The following is a 22152-nucleotide window of genomic DNA, read 5'->3' on the forward strand; positions in this document are numbered from 1 at the left end:
TGGGCATCACAGAAGGTCTTTGAGAATAGTGTAATAATATTAAGTATATTCCAGCAGGGTGGCTATTGTGTCACATGAAGCGAGCGTGTTGACTGTGTCTCGTTCAATAGAAAGACGGACGGCTGTGATTTTTTTTAAATGTTCCATCGTGATACCTGCAGCACTATAATGCTCAAAACGGCACTGAAGCTGCTCACCTGCTCCTCTTGGTGGTTCTGAGAAATGTTGCCCTCCTGGTCCAAATCAGACAGCTCATCCTCCAGCTCCTGCTGTCGCTGCTGCTGCTGTTCCTGGTCCACGTGGCCTGGAGTAGACTGGATCTCTGCTTCGGGACCAGAACTCTGGCTCTGGTCCGACCGCTGGTCCTCTATGCCGGCGTCGTCCACACTATAGCACAGACACAGGGCCAATGAGGAGGAGGGGGAGGGAAGAGACGGTGATGGAGAGGAGGAGGAATAAGGATGAAGAGGGGTTGAGAACACAAGAAAGCACTCTGCAAAACGTTTTTTTTAAATCCATTTAAAATCCATTTATTTGACAGAATTGACCTTGGGTTGTGAGCAGGCAGAACAATGGAAACAGGAAAAAAAAAATAAAAAGCAGAAGTGGAGAGCAAGGCCAGCGGTCGACGGTTGCGCACAGCAGAGAGGTGTAGCTTGTACCGTGATTACCTGTCTCTGTGCTTTGACTGGCTTCCTGGGGGGGGGGGGGGGGGGGTTTAGAAAACTCACCTGAAGAGAGGCCTGCCAAAAGGGGAGTTTTCACAGGTTGCCAGTTCGGGGGGAATGACCCCGCACTGTGCACCAGAGTGCTCAGCAAAGACAAAGTTGTCTACTGGGAGTTCATCTCCTGCACTGGCAACCCGCACCGCACTGAGGGAAAGAAAGGACATGGCGTTTACCACACCTCCTCGCACTGGGGAGGAAGGAGAGGAGAGGAGCAAGGGGAGGAGACGAGGGAGAGAGGAGAGAAAAGAAATGGATGGACAAAAAGGGGGGGTGGAGAGGTCTCTCGCTGGTGGGGAGGCGGACGAGTCTTTAAATGTCCTGATGTTGCTTTGAGGAAGGAGGCGAATGCCAAAAGTTGCCACTGGATGGAAATAATCTTCTTGAAGGTTCAACCCAGAGATATTCAGGCTAATCTTGGGTCAAAGTTCCACGTGCACTCTGGTGATTCTCCACAATGTCCACGAACTTCCGTCACAAAGTCCGTGAGACGAAATGTCACCGAAAATGTAGCTTCTTCACGCTGGCCACCGGGTCCATGAGGAGTGACTTTGAAATATCCAGAACGTCAGAACAACTCTCCTTTGAGCTCCTCTTTCAGCTCGTGATCATTAACAGTGGGTAAATAAAATAAAATAGAATAGAATAAAAACAAAAACTGAAGGGAACAAAATCAACCAACAAAATCATAACATGTGAAATGGTGGATTGGGTTGAAATTGGCTTTAACCGTCTGAGATTATAATTTGAGTTTGCCAATGTGACTTCCTCTGAGGTTACAGCCAACTTCTAATGCCAGAGAAAGAGGTCTCTGGATTGAGGAAGTGGATTCTGAGCTTACCCTGTGTGGGTCTGGCCAGCGCTCTGTGAGGTAGGTGTGTTGTCAGCTTCATATGGGGGTGTGGCTGGCTTTGGGTCCAGGCCGAGGTGTGCAGCAGCAGCGGCGGCGTCGCTGACGGTCTCTGCCGGGGCGTCTGTGGACACTTGGCCCTGTGCTGGAACTGGTTCTGGAGTGGGGGAGTCGGGGACTTCCTGGTCGTGGTCCTGTGCGTCTGCGGTCTGCAGGTCCACATCATCAGCCGGGGGGTCTGGGTGGGGTTCTGGCTCAGAGGCAACAGGTACAGTATCAGACTCTGGGTCAGGCTTGGTCTCCTCCACCTCAGCGTCCCGAGGATTCACAGTCTGGTGAGAGAAAAGACAAAAAACATTCACAGATAAAAGATAATCCATCAAGAGCTAAGAAACAAAACAAAATAATTATAATGTTTCTACATTATCAGTTCAACCAGCTCATCAAGTTTATGTTAATAAACAAGAAGAAAGGCGATACGTCAATATAATGTTTTATCACGACAATCACGTGTGTTCATATTGAGTTAACAATGTAGAGTAAACATACCACAACAGTACCAGCGCTACTACAACACACAACTACCCTCTACAAGCGTGCAGTAATGAAGAAAACGAATATTAAAGCAAATGCATATTACTTAAAATACACTGATCTCTCATCTCGTGCTTCTTTCTGTTTCTCTTATTTAAAGACTTGCACCGTCGTGGTTCTGATGCAGATTGTAAGGCGACCCTTTATCTATATTTTCCGGGCCTACAGCAGCGGTGAGAGCGTTTAATAATAACTGGTACACATGTGACATTACCTGTTCTTGGTGTACATTGTGTGTTGCGAGCTCGTCTAGAGCTGCTCTCTCCGTCTCCAGGCCCATATCATATGATGTGTGTGTCGTCCATTCTTCCAACACCTAAAGAGGAAATAAATAAACAGCAGTTATATTATATATTAAAGCCTAAAAATGAAGCCGAGTCACCGTATGACCATTCAAACTCTTTACAAGACATTATTGATGCCTCTCAAGTTGTGAAGAAGCTGTTTGTTGATGAACAAAGGTTGTGTTGTTAGGCCAGTGACAGACTGCCAGGCTGCTGAACTGCTGTTTGTTTCTGGAGCATTAACAATGATTCTCCTTCTTCTGGGCTCACACACACACACACACACACACACACACACCAAAACACACTTGCCTCCCCAAATTATCATTCATTCTAACACTCATGCGCATATTACAACAAATGCACACACACACAATGTTGAGGGTCCATAAGAGCTGAGGGTATCACATATTTAACCCAGATCCAGCGCTGAACAGTCCACTTCAGGCAAATAAAGTGGGAAATAAAATTATGTATAAATACTAAACCCAGAGCATAAAAGCTCATAAGACACTGTATATCAGACGTAATAATAAGTAATAATATTTAAAACCATGAAATTATAAAACCCTACATGACATGCTATGTATTGGGACAAACGTAGTACGACAGTATGGATATTTAAATGTACAGTAAAAAGAAAAAGGACAGAAAGCAGAGATTGGGTAACTCTGCACACTCTGAACTTTAACCCGACAGGGCGAGTTCTACTCCTATATCACAACTCTATATCACTGATTACACAGAGAACCCGACGGTCGTATTTAGTTTTTTACCTAGAAAAAGGCTCTAATCTTTACGTACTGTACATTGTGTTCCCTTCTTTACGAGCGTCCCTGACTCCGCTTCAATCCTACGAGATTATCAGTCGTAAAGGTAAAGAAATATGGTGGAACGACAACAAAGACTTATGCAATACACCCTCACCCACGCCCCCCCCCCTCCATCCAGGACCTCCATGACCATCCTCACCTTGTTCTTCCTCCTCTCTCCACGCCTCCTACTTCTCACCAGGAGGTCAGCAGGTAAGTGCTTGACCCACCACCACCACCACCACCTCCACCCTTTTGGTATGAGTCTAATAATACTGCTCACGCAAATGGCATCAATTAGTACAAGCAGTCAGATAAATCTGAGCTCCCTTCTTATTACGAAAGTGACGTCAAAGATCAGAACACAACAGTCTTTATTATAGCTGTTTATCAAAAGCTTAATGCGACTCACTGATTTTAAAAACGTGTACAAAAGGCACAAAACAAACCTGGTGTTGCGTGGAGTCCTGCTCCTGCTCCTGCTCCTGGCCCTCGAGGTTTCCGTCCCCCGCCGACTGACCGGGGCCAGACGAGCTCTGCTCTGAACAACACACATATTGACTGGGGTACCTGCAACACAGAACGGGGGAGAAAATGTCACCGTTAAAAAACCCTGCATCAAACTTGCTGCCACTTCCACGTCACAGTACGGGTTTAAAAACAAAGATTAGAAGCTAAACGGCGCTATATTGTTGCAGGCTGTGGTCTGCTTTTGATTTTAAAGACTGCTGAGGTTTTACTTCATCACAGCCTTCACAGTAAGAGCACTTCCTTCCCTCGGGGGGGGGGGGCTGAATGTGCATGAGGAAAAACACAAGGGAAGGGAGAGATTAACCCAAAGGACAAATGATCAAATCTGGTGAAGGAGAGCGGCGGAGAGTGAATAATCATGTAGATAAACAGTGTAAACAACATTCCACTGGTAGTTCTGTATTCTTGCAAGCTGCTCAAGGCCAACTGCATTCTTTGAATCATCTCTACATCCTCCTCCTCCTTCATTTCACTCCCTTGTTCCTTCCAACCCGGGAGGCTCAACAGGAACCAGGAACCAGGAAGTCTTTCAGGTGTTGCTTGTTCCTCTCTGGCACAGAGACCCCGTCTAACATCTGAGCTGGTCTGGATCACAGGAGCCTCTCAAAAACTCGCTCTACTGACCGTCTTTTTGTGTTTGTAATCTGAACTCAAGTTCAATACTTTGTACCTCAAACGCATGGAAAATGATCTGCAACATAGTGCGATGTGGCCAAAACCTTCTTTGTCGATATAGGTATTATTGTTATATCTCGATATATATCACGATATAGCACGTTTTCTGGTAACTCAATACATGAATAGTCTACACCAAATAACCACATGGTTTTCTCATTGTTGTGTATCACAATATCTAGAAATATGATTTCATCAAAAGACGATAAATCATATCTATTTATCGCCCGGTAGATCGACACTCTCTCTACTCCGGGACAGTTTGAGTATTGTCCTCTGTTGATTTGTTTAACTCTGCGTATTTCAAAGAGAACCCGAGGCTTAAATAAAAGGCTTGAATTAATTCATTAGTTTTAAGTTTCATTTCAGCCTCCATATCTTTGCAAAGCTATAGCGCCTCCATGCATGATGTTATATGCACTTTAATACTCAGCGTATGACCATAGAGAATAAAATGACATATTAGGAATGTAAAGGATAAGAAGCCATAAGAAACAGCAGAGGAGAGACAGCTGGCTGTCAGTCGGTCATCATATCAGAAGATTTGAACTCGGTTGAGGATAAGAATGTAGACGCAGGAGAGCACGAGGTCTGTCGAAACACGTTACCTCCGCTATGATGCCAACTGGCTTTCCCCACCAACAATATCGACGCATCGTTTCTTGGAACTTCAACGAGTCGGTGAGCAGACAGCTTCAGGGCCGACAAATGACTTTTTCAGTGTTAATGCAGATGGAAGACCTTTTACAAAACACCTATTCTGAGGTTTAAACTTGAAGGCAGATAACCGTGGAGCACGACAACACTTGACGTGACACAAAGAGGCCCAAAGACGCAGAGCTCAGATACAAAGACACAAAGACGCCATGCGATTCTGAAACTGGAGCGGTCAAGATATCAATGTCAGGAGCAGGCGGCACACATGGGACAGTCATGTTAGCGCCCTGTCAGCCTGGCTGTCACGAGGAGGGAGGCGAGCAGTGAAAAGCATATTCACAATCACACAAGAGGCGACATGTGTGCACGTCAAGAGCGCCGTCACTCACAGAGACGCTCCATCTGGATTCTGCTCACTAACATCTGAGCCGAGACAAAACATCACAAGAAGCATCCAGCTGAGACTGTGCTGCAAACCCATCAGATCTGTGAGCAAAGCACAACTCGGTGAGATAAAGTCTTCATGCAAACAATGAAGCTGCTTCTACAAGTTGTTTTTAAGAGTTTTCACCCTTTGCTGAAAATACAACACGTCCTCTGGCGATCTCTTCTCTCATCTCCGTGATGGATTCATCTCTCACAGAATGTTGAACACAGGTTCAAAATGTCACTTCTTCTGACGGGGACAGCTGACTGACACTAGAACATGACATTCAGTGTTGTTGTTGTTGTTCTGGACCCCCCGCTCATAAACTGTGTACCTCTCGATGTACGCTTTCCCAAAAAAGGGGCTAGAAGGCCAGTGAGGGGAAACCTCAGAGCCGATTGGTGCACAGAACAGATGCTATGGAGTAAACATGAGCCACATGCTTGTATAGGCTCCCGGCTAAACTTAGATCCATAACTTTGAACTATGTTGTGCTGCGTTTCAAATGTCCGCCCTCAACCAATTGAACACCCGAGGATGTACAGCGAGGAACCGCCCCACACGTCTCACTGAAGGCGACACAAACAACATCACGCAACAGACTGCTGTAAAAAAAATCAAATGCAAGCAAGCTGTGAGGACAACGAGGAGTAACTGTTTAGGGATGCACTGATCAGACTTTGGGTATCGGCCGATACGGTTTCTTAAAGTGTTGAATTAAGAAACAGTATGCCTCACTGTGTGGAAGTGACCGGGACATCAGGATCGAGTTAAACATGCACCAGCAATGTTGGCTTTGCAGATATTCTAAGAGGAGCTTCGTTGTCGAAGCGAGTGTGAAATACCTCCAACAGCTGACGTGTTTGTTGTGAAGCTCCATATCACTTGCTATGATGTACTGTAGGGTGAGCGTGTGTGCAATCACACGTAAACATAGATCTTATTGAATAGATCGAGCCCCCATCGTCATCAATACCCGATCCAGCTATTTGAGTCAGTATCAGCCCAATATCTAACGTCAGTAATGGAGCAGTGTGTCCCTGTCCAAAAAAATAAATATATGATTCATATCATGTCAGGAAACAAACCCAGAGATCATAACAGCCTCTGACGTTTACACGTATATATGTAGGAACTCGGACGTTATCTGGAGAGCAGAAACTGAATCTAGTTGAACAGATCGTGTGCTCTGTAAAACCTTTGAAAGTGATTCACAAATTATTCATAACTTCTTCTTTCTGCTCATGTGTATACATGCAGAGACAAGCGGACCGTAGAGAGATAAAGAAGCGGTTGGGAAAGAGTTCAAGACTGTTGAATAGCAGCAGCGTAAGAGGATGTATGATGAAGAGCAGGGGGACGATCTCCAGAGTCTATCCACTCAGAGTTCATACTTCTGTTTAAAATATGGTTATAAAGCTGTGCAGTCAGAATCCTTGACCTGTACATCACCATCCATACACAAAAAAAACTGTTATTGTATCCCAAATGAGTAATTCTTAACCAACGAGTCGGTATCCAACAAACTGAGGGTGCATCGGATCATAAAACTCACGGTTCAGATCGTTTCTTTTAGCTTGAACTGCATTTGTCACACACACACACACACACACACACACACACACACACACACACACACACACACACACACACACACACACACACACACACACACACACACACACACACACACACACACACACACACACACACTAGATTTCATCCCTCTTTGGTCAAAACTTCATGAAAGCATCATGTGTGGATCTCTGCTGAATGTTTGATCCGTCTACTCAAAGCCTTCAGATCATCACGACCGCTATCTTTGCACAGGATGCCGCAGAGCCTTTGAATTGCTTTACATATTATCAAAAAGCCTCACCTGCTCTGAATACTTGTGTATAAAGTGTTGATGAGCATATTTCATGTATCAAGGCCTCTTTGTTGCTGCACAGTCACTGAAACAAACCTGGGCTGTTTCACAGTCTAGCTTCAGATAAGAACTTTGCTCATCATTTTTATTTAAAAGGCCTTTAATCACCCGGATAAGAACATGTACTCGTGCAAATACAAACGACAGACAAAGTGATCACACAGATCGGTCCAACAAGTCACAGAGTAAACAGAGTCCTGTGTAAACTTCCGCGATGATGACAGATGCAAATAACACCACTGCCTCATTTGTGACTCACTGAACCAATGTTTGACGGCAAGCTGCCAAGTCAGCGTGTTATCTAAATGATAAAAATTCAAATACAAAAAGGGGATGAAAACATGCGGAGCAATTCAACGCCGCAAATGCCCCGTGTTTACTGAGCTAAGTGGAAGAACCGAGCCCGCACCGTGAAACGAGAGGGAACGACATCACTCAGCGTCATCGGCATGAATGGAGAGAAAGACCCGAGTGTTGGCATTCCTTCAACAGAGGAAAAGAGAAGGTGAAGCAGAAGAACAGAGAAGAAGAAGAAGAAGGGGCTGCTGAGGAAAAAATGCACAAAGACCACCAGGAAAAATGTCCCACTTCAGAAGCAGCAGAGGGTTTTTTTTAAGAAGCCTTTCAGGTTTTTACTCCTCGCTGGCTACAATCATTTTGTAACATTCATTCAGATGTACTCTTTAGTAAAATTACTTCCATTTACGGGGATTTCTTTTGGACTGAAAAGCTGAGTTGTGCTTCAGGAAAGGAGCCTTTTTAGTTTTAGATTGTATTTGCCAGGCCCGGGAGAGAGAAGGCAGAATATTTAGTTTGAGAACGAGCGGTGAAGTAACCGGTAGTTTAATGAAACTTAATGAAACGTGTGTCCACTGCAGCTGGATTTTTGGTGTCTAATAAACCCATGAGGGCTGGGGACATTATGTGCATGACACGAAAATAAAGATATCAATCGATCATAATAAGTAGAGACGTTTCCTTCCCGATTCCTGAACTTGCGTATATCGAAAAACACTTTGATACCAGTGAGTTAAAACGTTAAACAGGTCATAATTCCTTATCTAACATCTAAAAATCTCCTTAAAACTATTTTTTTCCCCCTCAAGTTTCTCCCCAAAAACTACATTTTACAAGATGACATTTGAACACATCATAACGTTATTAACTTTTCACAATACTCATTTCTACAGAATAGAGCTTGAATCATAATATTGTTGTTTTTTACTTATTTAATATAGGTTTACTTTGTGTTTTATTATATATTATACTTGTTTGTATCTTGTGTGTTGGCACTATCCTGCTGCAGTAATCCTGATAAAAGTTATCTTAATGCAACCTCTTGTAGCTCCGTTGTTTAGCAGCTGTTCACCGCTAACTAGCTCTCCTCCTGCCAATTTCCACACGTTTGTTTTTCACAATGCAGAGACGGGAAACAATAGGGAGCATGAGAGTGATTAACCACCGTGTAGTGCTAGTTCGCACATGTGCAGACCGGATCGGGGAGCAGGTGACTGGTGTTGTTTTTGTTATAGTGTAGCGTAAACTAGGTGATACAAATCATAAGATAACACCACATCAGATCGGTGCATAGACACACGCCGGTACCCGATCATTTCAGGCTTTCGTTGTGCATCTCTGTGTTGCATAATGACAATAAATGATTCTTGAATCCTTAAAGTGCTGAAGAAACATCAGCTTGTTTGCCACAGAAGAGCAAAAACAGATGTATACTTCTCTTTCCATCATACTGCCTTCTGATGCACAACAACACAGTTAAAAGCACCACAGCGTTGCACAGACGCACACAGACACGACTGTCTACGTGTCCCGATACGACCGTCTCCGCCGGTTCTCAAACAGCCAAATCCTCTGTTATTTCCTGTTGGCTTTAGGGCCATTCAGAACCGTCCTGTACCAACCGAATGGGTTGACACAGCGCAGACAGGACTGCAGAGACAACACGCTGGAGATAAAGAGTCATCCGCGAGCAGCCAGTCAAATAGCATCACCAGCTGCATGGCATGCAGACTGCGCTCGGGCCTCTTCTCAGGCAGCCCGGTGACAAAAGGTTTCCAGAGGCGTCGAGCACGACAACATGTGTGAACTTGTGTGTGTGTGTCGCTCCGGTTAGCTCAGAGTTCTGCTCTTCATCTCCATCATCCTTTATTCTTTCTGTTGACTTTTCACTGTGTGAGAAGAGATCGAGAGAGCTTGGTCACTCCTCTTTCTAGTAGCATGACACAGCAACACGCATACATACATACATATATATATATAGAACCTGGGACACGGCAGATTAGGTGACGTCTTTCCTTCTCATGGCCTAAATCTCAGAAGAGCTTCTCTCTCACACACACACACTTCCTCTAACACACCGACAGCACGTGATGAACACTAAGTCTTGACCTAATTGTCTTAAATTAAAAAACTAGAACTTGGTCACCGTGTCAACTGCTGTGTGCAAAACATAGAGACGGATAAATAAAAGAAGAGGCAAAGAGACAAACTGGTTGATAAAATACTGAAGTCACATTATTATGGTGTTCTTGGTGAAGAATTTAACAGGAATGTGACCAGTGTCTCTGTCTTCTATCTGTCCAACGTCTTGTGATGTTTTCCTACTGAGGTTCGGATTATTCTTGATAGACGATGTTTTGAGTTAATAACGTCAGAGAGGCTGAAGGAGCAGAGCGAGATGATGGAGTGAGTTAGTTCAGTCTTTAATATGAACTGATCCGTCAACTCACCGAAGCCAAATCACATGCTTTGTGAGAGCAAACACACACACACACACGCGCCCATGAGGCCAAATAACTCCAGCTGTTTCCTCACAGAGCATCATCTTTGAGAATTAAACCTTTCAACCAGGCAGATATCCAACATACTGAGGGTGCATCGGATCATAAAACTCACGGTTCAGATCGGATCATGGATTTGACTCAACAAAAAAAAAAAAGAAAGAGGAGCAAATGTAACTTTTAGAGTTCCCCCCCATCATGTTTTTTTTGCCACTGATACCAATTGCCGATCATTGATGAGCCGTATTGGCAGATAAAAATCATTTCAACTGCTCTGGAGTCAGTGTAAACCATCAAGGATTCTAAATGTTATCCTTTTGAACCACTACCGCATACTGTTTACCTCCACAGAGCTGGCAGGTGTGTGTGTGTGTGTGTGTGTGTGTGTGTGTGTGTGTGTGTGTGAAAAACAGCTGAGGAGAGAGAATCCAGCATCCACGCGGGCAGAGGTGGATTGTGGGGCGATTGGAGGACGAGTGCCAGCCGAGGCTCGCTGGTAAAAGTAGGCCAGCGCATCTGCCAGGCAGACAAAAACATGTCGTCACCGCTCAGAGAGAAAATGGGGGCAGAGCCTCAAAAAGAGCAGCCTTTAGGACCGTGCGATCTGATTTCCCTCCACATGGAAGCATGGAATAATGTAGCGCAGTGTTAAAGCCTGCTGATCCCCCCATAAGCCTCTCCGCTGGTGCATCACAGGGCAGCCAGGACACAGTGGCTGAACTGGTGAACAGCTCTCCATTTCTGAAGCGGACCCTCCCACCTCACCTGTGGTCCATTTGATAACCACATATAGTATAGATATAGTATTGCACTGCGCTTATTGTTATGCACCAATCAGCCAGTCAGATTCCTTGTATGTGCAAACATACTCAGCAACAAACCATCTCTGATCCTGATTCTACTGTTGGCTACAAATCTAAACATTTCATGTTATGTTACGGCCCATTTCACCTTTACGAGGAGAGACTATGCTAGCAAAGTAAAAATGCAACGTTCGCCAGCATTTGGCCGGTGTTTTTTGGGCTCCTATTCATTGTATTTATCCCGGCTTAGCATTCATTATTATACAACGCTCATTTGAAACCATCGCTCCGAGCCAGAGTTCAATCCCAAACCTTAAATCTTTGCCGGCAAAACGAGCTAGCATGCACGCCCACTTTAGCAATAAGTTGTTTAAAGGAGTTGGGGAGAAAGCAACATTACTCTGGTCCATAAAAGACCATTTTAATCATGAATATGATCCTGAACATAAGTGTTTTCCAGGATGCTTTGGAACCCTGGATTAAGAACATAGAGAGCAGTTTATCACAGGTTTCCCCCTCATTTCCTCCCATGTATATCCTATATTGTGACTCTGTTCTTTCCCTATACTCCTCTTCTTTATCTGAACTCAAATCTTTAACGACCAGATCTTCTTTGAAACAGCGACAGCTCTGACTTCTGCCTGAAAGGAATATGGTTCTAATCTAGAGTCAAGACTCAGTCAAAGCCAGATGTTCTGCTGGCCGCTGCATGTTCCCTCATACTTTTTGTACATGTGACCACTTTCCCCGTCCAGTTAATGAAACTACTTGGCAAAAAAGCCATTGATACTTCTTTTAACCAGCCAATTATCAGTAATCAAGTGGTCACAGCATCTTCACACCACCCGCCATGACAAATTCCTTGTAGGTGCAAACTTCCTTGGCAATAAACGGATCTGATTCTTAGGCACAGCTTCGCTCCCCCTAGCAGATCAACAGCACAGAGAAGCCCTGTTTGTAGAGACTTCACTGACAGTGGGGCCAAGGGAAAGGATGGGAATGGATGTGTTCTACGTTGCTGCTGCAGACCCATTAGCCCCAGCAGTAGCATCGCTGCTATTAACGTTATTGGAGCAGACTTGCTGTTTTGGAGGGAGTAGAGAAATGGAGCCTGTCTGAAATAATTGCGGGCAAGTTTAAAATACCTCCCCACCACCTGCATTTAAGGGAATAAATGAGTAGAATGTGGCGACAATAGCTTGGATTCATGAAGCTCCGTTTAAACAATGGAACAGCATCGTGCCCACAAAGAGATGTCACACTTTCGGTTCAAAAGAAAACTTGATTGGTCGCTTTCTTACCATTCCCGTTAAAATGCCTTCAGACTGAACACACGCCCAGCAGTTCCTGGCAGAACGAAACCACTTCATCCGGCTTGTTCTTAAAGCCAGATAGTCACAGTTTTTGATCAACCACTTAAGGTCATCTAATATAATGAAAGACCACATGCTCTTATGATTCTCAACAGCTTAAGCTATTTGTGAAGCTTTGTTTGCTCTGTGACGTACGAAAATCCTTCAACCTTTGACACAGGAGCCTCTTTCTAGGATGTAGATTGTGAGTGAACAGACACGCCTGTGTACCAAGAAGGCCAAGTCACCTGGAGGAAGAACGGCTGCTGCCGAAGGGCTTCGTTCAGCTAACAGGCCTGCAACCGGGCTGACATTCTCATCCAGAACAAAACTAATCATGGATACGTGCGCTGTCCACTAAATCATTGATGCAACAATTTAGATAATATCATTTAATACCATGATTTACTAAATGAACATCATGCTGTATTGAAGAAGACTTGAAACTAGAGATTGAGACCATAAACTCATGTTTACAATGTTTACAGAGGTAATAAATCAAGAGAGAAGTAGAGTCATTTTCTCATAGACTTCTATACAACCAGAGGATTTACATAACCTGATAACACACAATATAAAGATACATGTAAATACCTTGTGTTTACATGTATCTCATGGAGAAATTAAAACTCAACTGGCCCACTACTTCACAGATGAATAAAAAACTAACTCAGACAAATGTACCTGTTCTTAAGTCACAAACACCGGAGAGAAAACAATTAAGATCAGACTTTAAAACAAATGGATCATGATTTTTTTGTTTCCCTCTCGGGGCTTCCGTGTGTTTATGTAAGTGACTTTAGCATAAGACAAACAATTGTAATCCGTTAATGTCACACCCCAATGATTTCATCTCCAGACTGTCGGCAACATTTGTCAACAGATTTCGGACCAACTGATGGTCAGTAGAGAGAATGCAAGTTTAAGACACTTCCACCTGTGTTTAACATCTAAATGGGTCAATCTCAGCCTATATTTTACATGTATTTAAGTTACTGGTTATAAAATTAAGTAATTATATGATTTAATGTTTCCATTATATACCTTTTAACCTACCTGTTAAATGCCTGCATATTCATCAGCAGTGACATTTAACACACAAGCACAGCTACAGTACGGTGCCGCTGTGCCGCTGTGGAGCGTCGCAGCAGTCCCAGTCAGACGGGATCAGAGAGGTTTGGGAATCTGACATCGGGAACATGGGCCCGGGACAAAGGGACCGAAGGACGCAGTCATGTGATATAATGACATTTGATAGGGAGAGCCAGTTTTCCAGAGTGGGTTAGCATGGGGGGGGGGGGATACAACAATACGCGTGCATGCCTGGTCAGTATGTACGGATCGTCCGGCACAGCAGGAGAATAAAAACTCATTAAACATTCACTAAAGTACACAGTGTACCCAAGCTGCTGCTGCTGCTTAGTGAAACATTTACATTTAACATACATTCACCAATGCAAACAGTGGCCTCCTATAACGAACACGGAAACACCACGTTAAAAAAATAACACCAGACAGGAATGCTGTGATAGTTCAGTTTTGAACAATACATTCTACTCCTACACTAGCACCTACATATCCATCTCCACCAATCTGGAACAATGAGCCGACTGCACGTTCATTACAAATCGAATTATTTGGCCTAAAATAGGATAATTGGATGTTGCATTCAGCAGGCGGCGTGAGGAAAGTAGATTTGATGGTACTGGTGCGACTTTAGATGCCAGCTTTGTAAAAAAAACAGCCGTTATTGGCTTTAGTACACGATGTTCTTTAACCATGTGTGTCAACAATGCACAGGATATCTCTCTGTACATTGCCCTCACAGAGACCGCTAAAGAAGGCACACATGCACAAAGTCACATACGTGACGCAAACACGACTAAACCTTCGACAAAGAAAGATAAATAGACACGCCCCCCCCCCCCCACACACACACACACACAAGGTAAACAGTGAAGAGCAGCGAGCCAGAGGGGGGGAGGGGACGAGTAGAGAAACCACAGCATTTTCAAGAAGGGAGAAATAGTGACTTGGCAGGAAAAAGAAGCAAAGCAACCTACGGATTGTAGTGTAATGAACTAAGAAAACCTCAGAGAATACATCCAGGTATGAGAAATATCTAGAGACGGGTTAAAACAACTTGAGATGGAAAGTTTTCAAGCCTTAAATGGTTTTAGACTCAACGTACAATTAAAAACCTGGTGAACAAGTTGCACTGTTGATTGCTTTTGAGAAAATATTTGTAATGTCGTGTAGAACCACAAAAACAAGCTCGAGCTGAACGCTCAGTTGTTAAATAGTCACATTAATTAACTATCTGCCCCTCTGCTCACACAGGCAGACACACAATATCTGTACTGGTCGTCTTGACGTAAGTCTCCACCTTTAAGACCAAACAATCGCCTCCCTCACAGCGCTGTTATCCAACAGTGGCATTTTCTTCCTAACCGCTCACTGAGCCGCCGGCTATTGGCCTGCATTCAACTCTCACTGACTTTCTTATTCCCAGAAAAACATTATGCAAGCAACAGGATCCTGGAGAGAAGGTCCTGCTGACCAGGAAGTAAAGAAGAGAATCTTAAATTAGACTCTTTTTGCAAAAACAACTAATGCCCACCTCTTTTTAGTAACAAATCTACAAGAATGTAACGAAAGTTCATGACTCAAAATCCTCGACGCAAAAATATGTTGATGTGCAGCGAATACAGTTACAAGGTCAAGATGTAGCTTTGCACACCACACTTCAAAACTATTTTGAGCATAAGGAAGTAAGAGACAAGATGAACCGATACATAACTGAAGCAGACGATACTTTGTCTCTGTTCACTTGAGCCTTAACTAAAAGCAAAAAGCAGATGTAAAAAGATCAAAGAGACTAACAAAGCCTGCGTCCAATAATTCTTTCTCTACCAAATCAATGATTCTGTTCACAGTTGTGAGAATGTGTATTTTTTTTTTTTTATTGTATAAACTTCAGTCTGACTGGATTATGTTCAGCAGGCAGCACACAAACAAGCATGTTATGTTTATTATAGTCATCACACACAAGGAATTTGCTTTGGTTTTGTATTTGTGTGCAACATAAACAAAGTAAGAGAAAATTTAATTTAAAAGAAAAGCAATTCAATCATTTTTCAGGTAGAACTATTAATAATAGTAATAAACAATCCCAATATTCTCCAGCCTCTCAAACTATTATTGTAGACTACATATTTTGGGTTATTTGTACTTTTTGTTGAATAAAAACAAGACATTTGAAGGCGTCATGTTTGGCTCTGGGGTGGCCATTTCTTTATTAACTTGTTAATTGAAGAAATGATCAGCAGATTAATCAGTAATGAACAGAACAGCCCTGATTACGATCTGTGTTGGATATTGTTTTGATCGCCCAGCCCTGCAGCTCAGCTCTCACCTCAGACACCAGACTGTACTCACTTCACCCTGCACTGGATCTGCCTCGAGAGTTGGCTCACTCACACTACTTCACACGTCTCATGTTATGAAGAGCTGCCAGCGTATAGAGCATGGACACACAGTGGGAGCCATGCAGCGGGGAGACAGGAAGGCCGGCAGCCTTCACAGCCTTCATGGCCAGTGGGCAGGAACAATGGTTTGCTCTGCAGTGCCGGCCCAGCTCTGTCTCCTCACAGCCTGCAGCACTAACCTCTGCTACAACAACAGAGATGGACTCACTTACTAAGCCTGCGGTCTCTATGAGCCGTCAGTCCAGGAAACAGAAGCTTTTATCCATAAATCATAAGTCACATCGTGCGATGCACCCACTGGCAGCTGATCGGACCCGGTCACAAAAATACAAGTAGTCGTATCCAGAGGATTACAATCCAGAAGTACATTTAATTCTATTATTATTGGTTTTTAATACATCATAGATTTCCAGCGTATACCGTTTACAAGCTAAAGTGTCTGTTTTTGGTTACCTAAGACCAAGAGCGATGTCTTCAAAATGCTTATTTTGAATCAAACAATAACAAAGAAATTGAATTTTACATCACAAATGACATAAAACAGAACAACTTAAATTATCTTTTTCCTGCTGATCAAGTCATTAATCTGATCTGTTTTTATAAATTGAATTCTGAAAATGCAGACAGACACATTATGTGATGAGCTTTGATTAAACAAACAAGTAAGCAGTGAGAACAAGTGGTCTGGTTTCCTTGCTGAAGAGGATTCTGCTGGGTTTTTTTTAAATGTCGGTCACGTGTCGTCTTGGCTTCGACAGATAACCCCCCACGGCTTATTTTTGTTTCCAATTCCATTGTTTTAAAGTCCATCACTGCTTTAAATGAATATGCGTAGAAACCATTGAGGTGAGAGCTGAGATATGCTGCTGCACTTAGTAACAAACTGGAACATGCATCAACTCCTCGCTCAGCAAGTTCATATATTCATTTCCATGATAAGATCATTTACACAGACTTGAACACAATATCATGAAATCATGCACGTCTTATCTGTAGCGCGACCGCGTCGTATGTTGGCGCTGATGCATGAGTAAGCATTAAGGCGCTTTAGACATCTGCAGCTCATTAATTATTCATATGAAAAATGTCCTTCAGACTATAACAGACAACGTATCTCAATACCTCCAGCTGGGCTTAGATTATTTACTGATCATTCTCTTTTGACCACCTCATCATGAAGGCAAACGTGCGGTTAAAATATTTAAAATAGGTCAACAACACTAGGGAAATTTACCAGAGGTGTTTACACCTTCACACGTGAGATATTACCGGAACAACAAGAACAATAAAGGAGTGGTCTGACGAAGGCACGGCGAAGAGGAGAAATAGAAACAAACTGCACACGGCATTACAGGACCGTAAAGGTTACAGGGCAGCTGGATGTAACGAGTTGATGAGCTTCAGGGAAAAGGCTTAAGTGAGCAACGTCGTCGTGTCCCAAGGCCGGCTTCGTTAGCTTCCATTTTACCTTCAAGTCCGAACCTCCCGCCTCTGCTTTCAGGGCTGGAACAGCCAAAAACTCCCACAGAGCCTTCTCTGTTTCACGAGCTGCGTTTCCGTACAGTTGACAAACTGATTTTTATATGTTGCAAAATAGAAAATAAATGGAAATTAGTCGCGTTTCCATCAGCTGGTTTGGAGCGAATAAACTCTTCTACAGTGAAGTTTTGTCAGCAGTTGTCACTAAAAGCCATGCGTGGCTGTAATCTGCACCGAAACAGTAGTAGAGGAAGAAGACAGAAGACAGAAGACAAGTTGTCATAAAAACCCCACAAGAACAATGGGGAGAGAGGTCTTCGGGAATTTGTTCACAATTGGGCAAGTTTTAATGGTTCATTCATGTCAGCAGTTTCATGCTGTCTGGAGACAAAGACGAGCATTGATGCGAATAACCAGGAAGACATCGACAGCAGAAGCAGCTGATCAATCACGTGAGGTAAAAGTTGGTGTTTCTGTGTCGCATTTAGAGCATCAAATCTTCTGTCCTTTCCTCCCGGTCCAGGTGCTCCTGGACGTCTACTGGTGGGAAACACAAGCAGCACTTGCACACGTGGGCACGACGAGGCGGATCTACTTATGCAACAGTTGGCCCAAAAAAAAGGGGAACGTTTACAATGTGGTCACAACTGAAAGGAACGCATAGTTCTTTCAACGAGAGGGTCCTCTGACTACGTCCTGGGTTCCTTCTTTACATAGAGCTCACGTTGCCTTTGAGCAAGTACCAGAGGACACCGTTCAGACAGAGGGGCACGGAGACAAGAAGTATTAAACGTTTGCTTACTCAAAACATGTCAGTTTGTGTGTGTGTGTGTGTTTGCAATGAAGAGGAATTTAGCTGATGCTGTGTTTGATAAACGCCATTAGCCTGCTAACTCATTGTGGGCTTTCTTCTGGCAGCAGAGGGCACATGAAAGCCCCTATAGAGCGCCTCATCCTATAGATGACCGAGGAGAGGAAACAGGTCGGACAGGCTAAACCCTACGGTGTTCAGTTACCGGACCGGTGTCAAAACATACAGCGCAAAGACGAAAAACAGCTCTCAGGGTATGATAAGCACAAGCAAAGGACACACAGCAGTACCCTCCAGCACTTTAAACTACTTCAAAGTCTTTTAATTACACGGAAGAACAATGAGCAGCAAAGACACTAAAGTTACACAGCAACCAGGTGAGTCAGCACCTTTAAAACATGAAGTCCCCAGCTGGACAGTGGGCTGCAGCCTTGTCTCATGAGCGCTAATCTTGTTGCATAATAACAATAATCTTCAAATGAGCCTATGGTACAGGGGACAGAATGAGATGATGCGTGCTCCTGCACAAATGCAATGATCACAAATATAAGTGTTTATTTTAGGTCGTTTTGCAGACTATAGAATTAGCCGGAAGACGCCAGCCATCAGAGAGAAAGTCCAACAATGTGTTACAGCAGAGAGGAGACGCACCACCACACTCAGCCGACGTCTAGAAGCTAAACTCCAAAACGGGGGAGAAAAAAAAAAAATGTACGTGGTAAACTATCATTAACGACAATTACCATGGCTGGAAATGTGTGCACCCTCACACAAAACACACTCAAGTACACATGCACACTTTCTCCAGTGATGCTGATGTCAACAGACCCGACAGTTGCTGACGACGGCAGCGTGACACACACAAACACAAAGACCTCTAGCTGAGCACCTCCATCAGTCTCACAGTAATGTATAGAGACTTCACTGGGCAAAGAAAAGCGTGGAATCTGCACAAGGTTATTTAAAAACAGCAGTCACGACGACAGAGTGATGCCTCCCACCCTCCTCACCCGCCCCTCGCGGCCTTCAGCCTCCCGATACAAGGCCCCTTTCTGCCTAAAATGACGGCTGCCTTGGAAACCTTCGGATCACTGCGGGGACTGCATTCCCTGTTCCCAACGGGAAGTGTGAGAGCTGGCACAGAGGAGTGAGAAGCCGACAGCAGCACGCTAAAAGGGGCTTGCATCAGTAATGAAGTGTGTGTGTGTGTGTGTGTGTGGTTGCAGAAAGTGGAACGAGTTCAGCGAGCAAACACGCAAGAATGTAATCACGTATGAACTATTACCAGGGACGGCCGTCTCAATTTAATTCAATACTCCCCTTGGAAACTTCTTGAAGTTAAATGACCAACTACAAATGTGTTGATCCCTCAGTCAGTCTTCCCGTTTCACTGACCTTCACGCTGCTGTGTTTCAATGCTCTCATGTTCTTCTTTCTACTTTGTTTGCCTGCTACAAGATAGAAAGGCACGCTACATCTTATCTGAGCAACACCGGAGTTCTTTTCAAATAATCTAATCTATGGGAATGTGATCATTCTTCAGGAAAAAAAAAAAAAAAAGAGTACAAAGGTTACAAACAGAGTAAGAAGAGGATTTACCTGGGGCTGTTTTCAGTGAGCTCGTATTTCTCCTTTCAGTCTGACCAATTATTTAGACTTTAAAACCAGTTTGCGTCTCTTTTGCAAATACCATGAAGGCACAGCAGACTGCGTACCTGAGACAGTGTGACTTATTGATTACATCCTTACATAAATCTCATCTTTGTTGTGCTCAATAAAAATATGAGCATTCAAATCTGTTTACGATGCTTTTAAACAAGATATTTGATCTCCCAAAGAACAAACACCCTCTACACTGTCAGGGAATGTGATGGTGATTTATCATTATGGACCACAGGACCAGGATGCTGGACAAAGACTAAACAGTCCACAGGCCACACGATGAAAGGTTGGCTGCTCCTGAGTCACCAATCTGGTTAAAGCTAGCATGTTAGCTGGACCGCTAATCCCATTTCACAAACCCTCTGCGTATTATTGTTACCTGCTCCGTGCCTCTGAGATTAAACAAGTGGCGAGTGCTTTGGAAACAAGACTACACACACCACGTTTTATAATGAAACGTATTGTAATAATGGATCTGTTACATTTATGTTTAAGTAATCATTTACACTGTTTTCACCAGGCTGTAGCCTCTTACTCTTCACAGTTTTGCACTCTTATGTATCCTGTATTTACACTTATTGGTTCACCCAAATAAATCCATTTAAATGTGGTAATAAATCTTGCTTTTCTTTATTTCATATCCTAACTTTAGTAACTCTGAGTTCAAATGTGATGCCCAAACTAAACAATTTAAAGACATCAGTTTTGGGAGTTTCTAGCTGATGTTGAATTTTCCAGATGGTTTAGTCCATTAAATTGATAAATAACCTATTATAAAATAATGGTTATTTGAAGGGGAGAGCTAGAATTGCACCGAATTTGAATCTCAAAGAGAAAGCAGCTCGTCACTTTATTATGTCTTAGTTTTATTAAAGTTATTAACGTTCCCAGCCATCAGATAAGTAAGGTTTTCATTCACAGCCCATGCTCACTGCTTTAGGGTTAGCTAGCTTAATGCTGCTATTCAACAGCTGGCTAGCTAACCCACTAAAAAAAACACAAGTAAACAACAAACTTTATCAACCAGCTGTGTCAGGTACAGACACAAATCATGCAAAAGGCTCCTCTTTCTGGCACCGTTACAGGTCCATTAAACACTGTAACTAGCTTAGTAACGGTAGCCGTGTAGCATGGAGGATTCATGTCACTGAACACTGATGACAGGCGGATATAATGCGGCAAAAAGCGACGTGACTGACGGGTGTAGTCGTCGTTAAACGTGGGTCAACCTGCTGACACGACTGTCATCTGTCTTACGTGCAATTATAGAAGGTTTTACGAAGATGGAGATGGAGGTATTAGCTTACCAGCACAGGAGAGCTACAATGAGGCACACCAACAAAACGCGCAGCCTCTTCATTATCTTCCCGCGGGGACCAACATCCTCGCTCTCTGGGAGGTTTTTCTAATCTCTTCTAAGCTTTTGTCTGTTGGCCGAGGACTCGTGTTAACTACAACTGTCTTCTGTAGCTAAAAACCTACACTTAAGGTGTGCTATTTTTCCTTTTTCATTGTGCGGAACCAGTCGTCCGCTTCTTACTCGGCTTGAACAGCGACTGCTGTGGAGGAGGTAGCTGACTCTCGGTATGTTCAACCCTTTCTCCAGGTTTGACCAATAAAATCGCAGCTGTGTGTAAATCGACCAATCACAGGACACGTAGCAACACCGTATTTGTGAAGACACGCCCCCTTTGGACTGAGGATGAGCTGGAAGCAGAACGCGTCACCTATATCTTGACAAGCAAAACCACTAAAGCACGCGACATTTAAAATGTTATTGCTCAATCTTCTGATGTCAAACGTTTCAATATGAATGACTAATGCTGCAACCTTTGATTTTGTAAATTGGCAATACATGTGAAAGTCCAAATTACTCGATGAGGTGTCCGGTGAGGAATGTGGCGAGGAATGTGAACATCGTGTACTTTCCCCTTCAACACTTTCATAAAGTACAAAAATGTATATTTAACAACATCCCGAAAAAAAGGTATTTCAAAGACAAACCATTCGTTGTTTAGTGCCGATTGCAATGGAGCTAAATTGTATTATATGTATCATATATTTATCATAAATATCTATCATTACCTATCAATTTAAGTTTTATTTAATAGGTCAAAAACTTTTAGTTGGAATTCCAGAGATCATTCAAATTAAAACGTAAATAAACTGGAATAATATATTTTTTTAATTTAGCATAAAAACATCTTGAACCCCCCAAAAAACACATCTTTATATGTTTATTTATATATTGTCAATCCTCCTTTCCTTTTTTAA

The 22152-nt window shown here is 43.3% G+C and overlaps 1 protein-coding gene across 4 annotated transcripts in view; it reads right to left on the reverse strand.

The window, feature by feature from the left end:
* Positions 1-21412, reverse strand: part of suco (SUN domain containing ossification factor) — a 41822-nt gene extending 20410 nt beyond the window's left edge. For 3 of the 4 annotated variants that reach the window (XM_079158342.1, XM_079158341.1, XM_079158340.1), the window contains exons 1-6: positions 21186-21412; positions 3715-3835; positions 2384-2485; positions 1567-1907; positions 732-872; positions 198-387 (exon numbers count right to left, since the gene is read on the reverse strand). In XM_079158342.1, coding sequence (XP_079014468.1) covers positions 198-387; positions 732-872; positions 1567-1907; positions 2384-2485; positions 3715-3835; positions 21186-21238 — 948 coding nt within the window. In that variant the 5' untranslated portion in view covers positions 21239-21412. The remainder of the gene's footprint in view (positions 1-197; positions 388-731; positions 873-1566; positions 1908-2383; positions 2486-3714; positions 3836-21185) is intronic. The other variant, XM_079158343.1, reaches the window with a different exon arrangement.
* Positions 21413-22152: the final 740 nt, after the last annotated feature.

The sequence above is a fragment of the Pholis gunnellus genome (genome assembly GCF_910591455.1).
Source record: "Pholis gunnellus genome assembly, chromosome: 4".
NCBI lineage: Eukaryota > Metazoa > Chordata > Actinopteri > Perciformes > Pholidae > Pholis > Pholis gunnellus.